Source organism: Bos taurus, chromosome 19 (assembly GCF_002263795.3).
Source record: "Bos taurus isolate L1 Dominette 01449 registration number 42190680 breed Hereford chromosome 19, ARS-UCD2.0, whole genome shotgun sequence".
NCBI classification, from domain to species: domain Eukaryota; kingdom Metazoa; phylum Chordata; class Mammalia; order Artiodactyla; family Bovidae; genus Bos; species Bos taurus.
The window spans coordinates 51,668,502-51,680,172 of NC_037346.1; the positions used below are offsets into that span (position 1 = coordinate 51,668,502).

Sequence of the window (11,671 nt, forward strand, 5' to 3'; positions counted from 1 at the left end):
GCGGGGGTCAGAGCCCAAAGGCCCACCACAGAGCCCCCGGTGATGAAACCGTCAAGGAGGTGGGGAATCGCACCAACGGCGGCCCTCACAGACCTCCCTGAGTTCTGCGTGCTAGGAGACAGAGGGAAAGGGAAGGGGTCCACCCTGCTGGGGTGAGGAAGGGCGGTCTGGAGGGGCCGGCCCTCCTTGCACACCCTCCCCTGGCCTGGGACCCACTGCTGCAGAGGGGACAGGTCACTGGGGGCAGGAGGGGCAGGGTCTGCTTCCTTTCTCTATCAGAACTGTCCGCAGGATCCCCACAGTTCCAAAACCAAGTGGGCGGGGCCCAACAGACAGACTGGCACTGGCCAAACCAGTTTCTGGCAAAATCCTGAAACTGGCTGGCAGAGAGCCCCCTCCTGGCTGAGGCAGGCATTGCACCTGGTAAGCGTGCTTTCACATGAAGACTGTCCCCTCAAAACCGGGGTCTCTAGCTCCTCTTGAAGAACCCCAGACCTGGCAACTTGTCTTCATCCTACTGTGCCCTCTGAGTGGAGGGCATGGAGGTCCCCTGAGGTAGAACACCCACCTCTCCCTCCTTGCTGTTGCCTGCTTGCTCCCTGGGGCATCTGGCCTCCCACCCTAGACACAAGACTCTAACCCAGACCCCCTCACCCTGGAGACACTAAACTGCACAACCTCCCGGCCACCTGCCATGGGAGGGACACGAAGGGTCTCTCCCCTTGAAAGAAGAGAAACCACTAGCATCCCTTTTAAGGGAGGAAGGGCCAGAGTACCACCCTGCACCTTGCTGCAGAGGTGACTGCCAGAGCCCAGAGCCCCGGCCTGCTTTCCACCCACAGCTGGGCAGGGCTAGAAGCGCACCAGCTCCTGAGTCCCCAGGCCCCGTGTGGCACTGACCAACCAAGTGTCCTGAAGTATCCCGGGAGGGTCAAGGGGCCATGTGCCAGGACCAGAGACAGGAGCCACACTAACTCCGCCAGGCCCTTCCACAGACCCCAGTCCACGAGGCGGCAGGCTGTATGGGCATCAGCTTTAATATGGGGCTGGCCTGTCTGGGGGCTAGGAGGGTCCACTTTGTTTTCTTGTTGGGAGCGAAATCTCAATGAGATTGTCTTAATTCCAAAACGAATCGTGAATTAGGGAAGGCATTTCCATCCTTCCCAGTCTCTGCTTGGCTGCTGACAGCTCGGGAAGCCTTGGCTGGACCTGCTGGCCATCCTGGAATGTCCGTCCTGGCAGGACTGGGCCTCGGTGTAAGGCCCCAGAGAGGGGGGTGCGGGCAGAGCTCCGAGAGTCAGCAATCCAGCAGGCATGTGCCCCTCCTGATCCACCACCCCCAAACGCCAACACACAAGCAGAGAGGTTTACACCCCCAAATCTGCATGGAAAGTAGGCATATCAGGGAGCCAGACTGAGCCAAGGATCCCTTAGCCAAAGCCCTCGTGAGCTAATGAGAGCAGCAGGAAGAAGGGGAAGGGTGGGGCGGGGTCTGAGGTGCCTTGAACGGAAGACAGCGCTGTGGAGACACTGGCTCGTGGAGCCTCACGATCCGGGTCGGGCGGTGTGACCAGCACCAGGAGCGTCGAGCCTGGCCGTGGCCTGTGGGAAGCACAGCTTCAGAAGCTGCGTTTGGCTGGAGGATCTGAATGTTGCCATTTAATCCAGAAATGAGAGCAGGACAGCAGGGCCAGGGCAACGCTCCGCAGAGTCAACCCGACTGGGAGCCCTGTGTGTGCTGCGCCGCTCCGTCAGCACCTGGCCTGCCTGGCCTGGCGCCCGCCTCCTGGGAGCCCGGTCAGGGCTGGCCACGCACCCAAACTGCGGGCCCCAGTCCTCCAAAGTCCCCGAGAGTCCCATGCGAGAGGGCTGCATTACGAGGCTGCCACCAGTTCTGCCTGCCTGGGCCTGGCTTTGACGGGGACTTTCTCTGTGGAGGAAACAGAGAGATGTCTGTGGCGTACAGAACACCCCACAGGCAGGAACTTCCCGAAAAGGACAAGAGGCGGCAAGGAGCCAGTTCAGGGCTCGGTGCTCTGGGAGGAACGGGTGCAGCTCCAGGGAAGGCGAGGCATACACAGAAGCCGGGGGGCTGGCAGAGAGCAGGCACTGGGCGCGGGCACTCGGGACAGCGCAGCGGCAGGCGTGCACCCTCCCACGGACCCCAGAGGGAGGCCAAGGAGCAGCGAGCCGAAGAGGAATCACGAAGGCGGATTTCTGAAGGTGCTAGCGATGCCCCACGGAAGGTCGTCCCAGTGACGAATCAAGGACGCTGGTCCTGGGCTGGACCCGGAAGAGCCCGCACAGCTAAATGTGCCCTTTCCTGATGCTTTGGGACTCGCCTCTCTAAATGGGGTTTGGCTCTTATGAGGCTACCCAAACCCCTCAGAGGTCTGGGCCCAACCCCAGGGCGAGGCTGCACTCTGCATGAGGTGGTGCCATCGAGCACCCAGCAGGGAGGTGGGACCTGAACCTCACCAAGGAGGAAGGGCAGGGCCCAGCGGCCGGGAGATCATGATTTGCTCTAGGAGGCACCGTTCTCCAAAGGACATAACAAGGTGGGTACCTGGGATCTTCTCAGGAAGGGGCTCTGAAGGAACCGCTGGCAGCTCTATCTGTTCCTGCGGGAGACAGAGGGTAAAGGCCGTGAGACACTCCCGCCCCATCCTTGTCCCGGGAAGGACAGCATCCCGTCCACCTGGCTGCTCTCAGCGGAGTTTAGACGGCACGTGACGCCGCAGCATGCACACCCTTGGCTTCTGGCGTTTCTGTCACTCAGATCGGTGGCCACAAAAGGTGGCTGCTCCCAATGACCCGGAGCCTGAGGGGTTCCCCGCCCAGAGTTCTGTTCTGAGTCTGGGCTGAGGGCTTTGGAGCAGGCGCCCAGGCAGGTCAGGGGCCACGGTGGTGCCCCAGCTTGGTGTGGTGGTGCCCGGGTTGGTTCCTGGGTACGGAACCACAGAGCACGGGTCTGCCTCTCGGGGCTCGGGAGGTGAGTCAGTGGGCAGGTGCACGTGGGGCCCCTCAGGCGGCGAGCAACAGCGCTCAGGACCTGCTTTCCTGTGGCCAATGGCCAGCGGGGTGGCAGGCTGGTGGGCACGGCGTGAATATGGCTCGCTGAGGCAGGGGCCCCCAGAGATGGAGACGTCCTCTGAGGGAGCAGACTCAGGGTCTGAAGAGACGGCTGACCAGTTAGAGGGCTCCAGGCTGACACGTGGCAGTGACAGCGAGAGACCCACCACAAGAGGGAAAGAGCACCCGTTTGATCTAAACCCCACCACTGCCCACTGGAGAGAAAGGGGCCGAGGGAGCTAGGCGAGCCAGCCTTTCGCCTGTGCACCGGGCTCACTCTCAGACTTGCCACAACTGGTGGGCAACCTGCAAAACGTTCTTTCCAGGCCAGTCCCGCCCTGTGGCCAGCCAGGCGACGGGGAGAAGGGGCTTCGGCTTAGAACAAATGCCAGCTGTCTTAAGGAATAAGTAAAACCAGCTGTAAAACCAGGGCTGTGGGCTCAAGAGAAACTCAAGGCAGGTGCTTGCGGAGGCCAGTGAGCAGAGGCCTCCTGGAGGCCCCTCCACCGGAGCCTGCGTCAGTCCCGGCGCTCCTGTTACCTGAGTGATGGCGTCCAGCTCCTCCAGGATGGCATCTTCATCCTCCTGAGTGAAGCTTCCTGCCAACAGCTCATCTATTTGCTGCAAAAGGAGGAGCAAAGGTGAAGAACATGGCTGGGCCAGGGGTGGGGGTCGAGGTGCCCCCTCACGGAGGAAGGAGACAGCCCCGGCCCAAGGCTGCTCTCCCTTGAACGAAGGCAGGCAGCCCCGTGTGGCGTGGGAAGGCCTGGCCCTCACGGGCAGGGCTGGCCGCTGGCCACCACACTCCCTGGCTGCCAGACAGCAGCCCCGACATGGCGACACGTACCCGCTGGTAGTCCACGGCCTCCTGCGTCTCGTCCAGTATCCGCTCCACCTCCTCTATGGACATCACCTGATTGGTTACAAGTTTTTGAGTCTTGTCAGTGAAGCATGTGACAGAACCCCCTTCGTGAAGCCCACCTGCATTGGCAGCTCACACAGCCTTGCCCCTCTGTTCTTGTTTAAAGGAAGCCACGCCAAGTGGGATATGGTTATTTATGTCCATAAGTAACAGCTTTGGTTATTTATGTCCCCGGTAGGGCCTGTCTACACAGGCATGGAGCTGTTAGACCAGTCTTTTCAGAAGCCTCAGCTGACCTTCTCAGACCCCTACTGGCCCTTCTCAGTGGACCTTCTGGCACCCAGATCAACCCTAGCAGTAGTAACAAATATAAAGTTTTCTCTGGCCACATGACTTGATTTGTTTTGGGTTCAAAGCAACACCTTTGCTTGACTGGTCCCCACACTGGACATTCAGAAAGGCAACGTAACCTCAGCTCTCTGCCCAGCCCCACCTACCATCCACTCATCGGGAACGAGATGAGGTGAGGCTGGGGCGTGGCCTCTCTGCACCTCACTTCTCCTTTCACCATCCACCTCTGTGCTGCTTCCTGAGACAGGGCTCTGTTCACCTCCTCCAGGGAGTCCTCTGATTAGTTCACCACACCCCTCCCCGACTCTGAAGAGGCTATCCCTCTGGTCACGCTTAGAATCTCTGGATCCAAGTTGTAGCTGGAGTCCCTATTCTCGGGTCAATATTCCTGAGCTTGTCTGTCTTACTAAATGGTCAGCCTCTCCTCGTAATGACTGACTTTCCCTCGTGCCCAACGGCCTGGGTGCAGCTGTGGCCTCAGGGACAAGCCCCCTCCTTGGTCCACTAGGCTCCCCCTCCTCTCTGCCCCCAGCCTGCCAAGACTTACCTGGTGCATCTTATTCAGACACTCATTTCCAATCTTCAGCCCCTCGATCACTTTCATTTCAATCTGGGTGAACTCAATACTCTGGACCTGAGGAGGAGACCTGTGTAGTCAGAGGCCCGCCTTCTCTGCCGCCTCACGCAGACCCACGATGGGAGTTAGGACCACACTGTCCCGAAGACTGACGTTCTCTGGCCTCCTCTTCCCTGTCCTTTCCTGGTGCCCTGACCACCAGCTGGGCGGGACTGAGAGGGCCTGGGAAGAATCTCTTATCAGACTGCTTATAACAGCAAAACTGTTAGTAAATGAGCACAACCCGAGCGCTGCGCCCTGAACCCAGGTTGCCTGGGAGCCTCCTGCAGATCTTAACACCTCTTCAGTCACTGGGGCAGAACCGGCCCCCTATCCCCACCACCCAGAAGCGGCCTAGCCCCCCAACCACAATCCTGCAGCAGCCAAACTGCCCCAGACCCTTAAGAATATCAGGCTCCCAGTAAAGCTTCTCCTTTGCCTCCAGGCCTGACCCATTCCATAGCCTCTGGCTGAGGGTCCAGGAAAGGAAAATGGTGGGTTTCAGTTCTCTGAGGGGCCTCTGGCCTGCATTGCCCAAACCCGACCCCCACTAGGCCTACCATGGTCTCCAGGCTGGTGATCTGGTTTTCTGTCTTGTCCAGGAGCTGCTCCCGGTATCGCTTCTTCTTGAGCAGCAGCTTGGCCCGTCTGCAAAGGGGACCCAGCAGTCACAGCCTTTGGATGTCCTGGCCCAGCACCGACCAGCCTCCCCGGCCTACCCCACGCCCTGCTCTAGGCTGACGGGGGATGGCTTCCTTCCCCCGCACACTGGCCCCACCCCACTCACTCCTTCCTGCCGTCACGCAGGAGCTGCCGGGCGATCTCCCGCTCCCGCTCCAGCTGCTGGGTGATCCTCTTCTGGTACTGCTTCAGCTTGTCCCGCTGCTGCTTCAGTTGCTGTTGGGAGAGCAGGCCTTGTGTTGGCACGGGCCCACGCAGCGCTAGACACTCGGTGGGCTACCTAGTGCCCAGGAGAGCAGGCACAGAGACTGCCAGGGACACCGTAGGGCCCCCCACAGGCCAGGCTGCCCCAGCTGCCACCCATGGAAGCGCATCCTCTGAAACAGAGCTCTCCATGGGGACCAGTTTGCCCTCCAGGGCACGTGGTGCACTCCCTGGAGACATTCCTGGCTGGCCCACTGGGGATGCCGCTGGCATCTAGGGGGTGGAGGCCCAGGATGAGGCTGGATATCCTACAAGCCCCCAGGATCCCCCCAACCCCAGACAGCAAGGAGTGTAAGCACTGGTCAGGGAGTGTGGCCACCACCTCCAAGGTGCAGGGACGACACAAAATCATTGGTGAGGGCCACCTGAGTGCCACCAGCCCAGTCCAGCAGTAGCTGGAGACGGTGCCTTCCCTTCCAGCTTCACCCACCCTGGGGATGTCAGCCATATGCCGTCAGCTCCACTACACGTGGGTGGACAACAGACAGCGCATTGAGGCAATGAGTTCACATGACTCCCGAAGCACCGGGCACCCTGGAGTCCTGTCCCAAAAAGGACGCAGGGCCATTTACACGCCTTAGCCTCTCCTTCCCTGTTTCAGGTCATTTACGTTTCTTCCAAATTCCGTCATTTCAGGTGACGGTGACGGTGAGCACCTGCAAGCGTGTGGCCCTTCTCCGACGGAAGATGACGTCTTCAGGGTCGGTTACCAGGAGTGAGTTAAGTGAGTCAAGGGTGTGCACATCTTTTGGATTCAACATGGTGAGAAATTAGCCTCCGGCATGGACATGGTCTAAAGCGGCCGCTCCATAGCTCCCTTTTTAGAGGCCGTCTGTCCCAGTGCACTCTGTGGTTGGTGGCTCAGGGCAGCCACATGTCCTGTCCACGCTGACATGAGAGATGTCCGCTGACAATGAGACATCACCCCATAGCCAGCCTACCAGCCGAGCTCAACTCTGACTTGCTTCTCTTCCATAGGGGCTGAGCACCCACTCTGCAGGCGGCGGACAAAGTGTCAGGCAAGAGCCAGAGGGAGGCAGGTGTGGCCAGGCCGCCCCTTTGTAAAACAAGAAGTCTCAGCAGAAGGTCCCGGGGCAGCTCAAGGTTCCTCAGCTCAGCTTTTCATCCTCAGAAAACGTCAGGCAATAGTTTGTTCTGTGGTGTGCCAACTGAGTTGTTCCTGTCACGACCCCACCGATGTGTATCCTTGGCAACAGAAAGGAGAGCTTCCGGGGCTTCCTGCTCAGCCAGAGGCCCAGAAGCCCAGGATGGAGGCCAGCACACGTTGGGGACCGGACCGCAACCACAATAAAAACCCAACGACAGCTGATCTTCTCCAGTGACAAACACACCTCTTTTTCAAGGGGAACTTCAGTTAAAAGGTTTTATAACTTCTGGTTTCAGAAACCACAGTAAAACCACGCACCCCCCCCAAAAAAAACAACCTGCCACTTGAGTTAGTTTCTTTCTTAGTACCAAAAAGTATGTACTTCCTGCAGAACATTAGAAAAGAAAGCGAAGGTAGATTCCACTCACATTCTAGGCTCTCTCTCCTTCCTGACACACTTTTCTTAAAAAAATGGGTTATTCTCAACACGTCGTTTCACTTAACATACCACACGATTCTTTCCCTAGAAACTAACTTTCATATCAGTGCTCTCCAGAAAAAGACGCTGGAATCCACAGGTAGAAACAGAAACATCACCATCATCTGAAACTTTCGAGGGCCATGAGTGACCTGGAGACAAGGGCAGCCCACAAGCTCGGGGCCAATGGCTCGTTCCTCAGGGGCCGCACAGATTCTAAGTTTGACAAGGACTGGGACAGGTGTTGAGTCCAGCCTGAGTCCTAAGCACACAGAACACGACCGTCCCACAATGAGCGCGTTTGCTTAGATCCCCAGTTCTGGGAGCAGCAATGAGGCCCCACTGCCAGATCATCCCCTCCCCACGACCTCCCACCTGAGTCGGCCACGCAGGCTCCGAGCCCGCACCGGGCCGGGGCTGGGGCTGGAGTTTAGAACCCCCACCCGCAGGCGCGGACTCGCCCACGGACAAGGTACAACCACGAGACAGTACAACGAGGGCCCCGCCTCCCGAAGCACAGCTCAGCCACACCCGGACCACCTACACCCGCAGCGACAGGATTCGCTCAGACTCGCTGGGAACCGGGCCCGGACATGCTCCCCAAGGGGAGCCCACTGCGCATCGCCCCAGACGGGCTCCGAGGCTGCAGCCCGGGCGTGAGGCTGGGCGGCCAGAGGGACTGGACCCTTTGGAGAAGCGGAGCGCAGCCTGCCGCCGCCCAGCCTCGGTTTCCCCGTACGGTCCGGGGGAATCCGGCCCGCGCCCACCCGCCTGCAGGGCCCGGCATCTCACCAGGATCGCCTTGTCCTGCTCCGTGACCCGGCTCTGTTTCTTACGGCCGAACAGGTTGCCCATGGCGGCCGGCCCGGCCCGTGCCCCGCCGCCCTGCCCGGTCGGACCCGTGCCCCGTGCCACACGGCCACCGTAGTCCGGGCCCAACCCACCCCGCTACGGCGGCCGCGCGGGACCTGGCGCCGCAGAACGCGGAACACGGCCGTCTGCGGACGGAAGCCCCGCCCAGATAAGGGGCTGGACCTGCAGTGGGCGGGGCTCAGGGACCCTGGCTTGTGCGGTTCAGGTGCATTTCCAGAAGGCCCCACCTGCTTGGTCTTCAAGACTAGAAGTTCCATCTCCCACTACGGTGGGAACCCTGCAGGGTGACCGCGTGGACCGTCTCCCAGGTCAGAGATCTTGTTCACAAATCACTGCCCCGCCGGCTCGGATGCACAAAATGCTGCATTTAGTGATGTTACAACCCTGATCTCTAGTGTCCACTGAACTGCCAACGAGGCAGCGTGCCCCACCGGTTCTGTCGTCCGGGCAGGTGGCCAGTCCCCAGGGGAGCCCATCTTCTGGTTCCGTGGTCCCGGAAGAAGCCTCCATGGGGCATCAGGGATATAGGTTGGGGTGCCACCCACACCTCCAGCCCTGGCTTCCACTCGTGTGTCTTGGCTGGCATGAGGGGTCACAGTACTCAGCCCGGTTTGGTCGCCCAGGCTGAGCCCGCAGCCAAGTCTGCATGGGCCCCACCAACTTTCTAGCAGTCCTGGGCAGGTGGGGTCATAAGATGAGGTGTCCCATGGTACATACCCAGCGCTCACCCCTTTCTGTGAAATGAACTCCTTGATCAGAAGCCGAGTTGCATGGACACCACTAATGGCTTCCAAGTCCACAACAGTGCAGCTGGCAGAAGCCTCCTAGAGTGGGCGGAGACAAATCCATATCCAGAGTATCTATTCCAGCAGCAGTCCATGGAGAGGGCTGTGTGGGGAGGAGTCAGCATCCCTTGCTCTCTGGATAGATGCGCCTTCTTGTCAGGGGAGTTCTTATCCCCCATCAGCTGGGCCATTCAGCTGGCGTCCCACAGAGCAGAGATAAGCCTTCCCTGCTGACTCTGCCTAAGTGCGGAGCCGGGGCAGGGGGAGGTTGTTAGGCAGCAGCAGTACCTGGCACAATGGTTCAGGCACTGGGGGGGAGGTTTGCCAGGCATACTACATAGACCCCTTCATGAGGAACCCATTCTCCCTTCTGTTCAGTCCTGGAACTGGGTGAGAGGTCATGATTCTCCTCTAAGGTCCTTCCCATCAGATCTCTATCTCCCAGATCTGGCTCGTTTCTTAATGATCCATTGAAGCTTTCTGAGACTGTCCAGCTTCTGCAGTTGGCCAGTGTCAAGGGCTCTCTGGAACCGTGCATTGTGACTACTGCATGGGTTTGCTGCCTTTTCCAGTGACCTGCCTATGCGAACTCTGAGCCTTGCGCCTCCTGGTTCTCAGGAGAAATCAGGGCCCCTGTTTTGACGGCAGCGCTTCTACTGTCTTCCCTGGCCTGCAGACTTTGGAGGACTTTTCAAGAGCCTGAGGTCCTCACTAAGGAATTTCTTGGGGCCTCTGTCCAGTGCCTGTGCCTTGAGGACACAAGGAGCTCAGTGAGTGAGTTGCACCTGATGAATTCATGTCAAGTCCTTATCTGTCCCAGCCCTTGGAGTCCTTCGTCTGTATTGTGCCAAGGGAGTCCTGGTATCTCAGCTAGGCCATACTAAGTCCAAGTACAGATGAAAGCTACAGTGCGGCCCAGAGTCTCAGGCACTCATACCCTGTCCAGCTCGCCCAGTGTTGGCTGCCATGCGCACCTGTGAGGTCTCCCCAAGACTCCAGTGTGAGTCAGCAATTTCTTGGAATTCTTGGGATGTGCCCCCACCTTCCCTGGAGTCAGCTGGGCTCTCACTGCAGTTATGGATCTGGAGGCAACATGGGGTTACTGGGTGGGGTCTTGAGGAGAATCAGTCTCCTCTCAGCAGGTCTCCCCCTACCTGCTTGGGGTGGGGTCTTCATGAGCAGGGGGTGGGAAGGACACTTCAGATGGGGAGCAGGGTCGCTTCTGCTGGCAGGCAAGGCTTGATGTGATTATGAGGGGGTCAAGATCAGCCCACTCAACTCTCTCCATCTGACTCTTTCACACTGACCTGGTGAGGCTGAGAATTCAATTTATGTTGTAAGCCTACAACCCGCAGAATAGAACTGGGGGAATAATATCCAGACACAACAGTCCTGCTACAAGAAATAAGATTTTCTTTTATAGTAGTCCTACACATTTTCTGCTTTTCGGACTCTATCTTGAACTGAGAATTTAAAGCCCCTTGCTTGTCATTTTTTAAAATGAAATCTTCCCAGTGTGGTCAGAAATCACTCGCATGCCCCATAGCCCTGATTTCCCCCAGGACGGTGCTTTGCAGCTGCTTGGACTCCCAGAATCTGGCTTTCAGGAAGTGCTTCCTTCCAGGTCATCGCATAAAAGTGTGTGGCGACAGCAGGCCTCCACTACCTGTGTCCTATTTGCCACAGGCTGTGGTAGTCTGCTCTGGCTGCCGTGACAAATTACCACAGGCTGGGCCTCTTAGGCAACAGAAATGCATTGTCTCACGGTCTGCAGGCTGGAAGTCTGAGTTCAAGGTGTTGCAGGGATGGCTCCATCTGAGGCTGTGAGGGAGAATCTCCAACTTTCTGTTGGTTGTCGGCAAGCCGTAGCATGGAGAAGCATCACTGGACTTTTCCTCCATCTTCACGTAGCCTCCGTGTGTGCCCATCTGTGTCCAAGTTTCCCCTTTATGAGGACACCAGTCTTGTTGGATCAGGACTGACATGAATGACCTCAATTAATGTGTTCACCTCTGTAGAGACCCTCTCTCCAAATCAGGGCATAGTCTGAGGTGTTTGGGATTAGGACTGCAACATCTGAATTTTAGGGGGACACACAGGTTAGTCCATGACGTAATAATGAGATCATCACTGCATACAATCAAGTTTGGGTCTCTGTCTTCCACGGTCTCTCTCCGGGACTGACTTCTGGCCCTAACTATGCATCATGGGAACCTCTGTAAATAGGCACCTCTCTGGGCGTTTCAAGCAGGAAGACGTCTATTACAGAGAATCAGTGATTCAAAGTCAGGGTAGCAGGAAAGAAGGCCAGGGGTCCCGTCACTGGGTCTTGGGGAAGAGGGAGCTTTCTTAGACTTGAAAAGAAACTCAGGGCCCAGTGACACCCCACCCCACCCCCATTCTGCCTCATAACTACCAAAGCCCAGTCAGCCGTCCCTGCACCTCTGCCACCATCCACAGCTTGGAACACTTCCTACCGGAGGAAACTAACCTGGGAGCCCGATGGGAGGACCTCTAGGGAAGGTGACAATGGGGTAGCCCTTACCTGACGCGCAGACCCAGGGAGCAGGTAGCGTGCAAG

General features: G+C 58.2%; 1 protein-coding gene across 1 annotated transcript; it reads right to left on the reverse strand.

Annotated features, from left to right (window-relative positions):
* Positions 1-1,019: 1,019 nt before the first annotated feature.
* On the reverse strand, positions 1,020-8,311 carry CHMP6 (charged multivesicular body protein 6). Its single transcript, NM_001075457.1, has 8 exons — positions 8,225-8,311; positions 5,689-5,798; positions 5,462-5,549; positions 4,833-4,919; positions 3,920-3,985; positions 3,613-3,693; positions 2,567-2,621; positions 1,020-1,930 (listed from the first exon to the last, which is right to left on the reverse strand). Exons 1-8 carry the CDS (start codon positions 8,285-8,287, stop codon positions 1,875-1,877), a joined length of 606 nt encoding a protein of 201 aa, NP_001068925.1. The 5' UTR covers positions 8,288-8,311; the 3' UTR covers positions 1,020-1,874.
* Between the last annotated feature and the right edge of the window lie 3,360 nt (positions 8,312-11,671).

Excerpts from the sequence above, each read along its gene's own strand:
- CHMP6 (NM_001075457.1), bottom strand. The coding sequence starts at position 8,287 with ATGGGCAACCTGTTCGGCCGTAAGAAACAGAGCCGGGTCACGGAGCAG. Across the intron at positions 5,799-8,224 it reads AGCAGGACAAGGCGATCCTG|CAACTGAAGCAGCAGCGGGA; the intron begins GTGAGATGCCGG and ends CTCTCCCAACAG. Across the intron at positions 5,550-5,688 it reads CTGCGTGACGGCAGGAAGGA|ACGGGCCAAGCTGCTGCTCA; the intron begins GTGAGTGGGGTG and ends TCCCCTTTGCAG.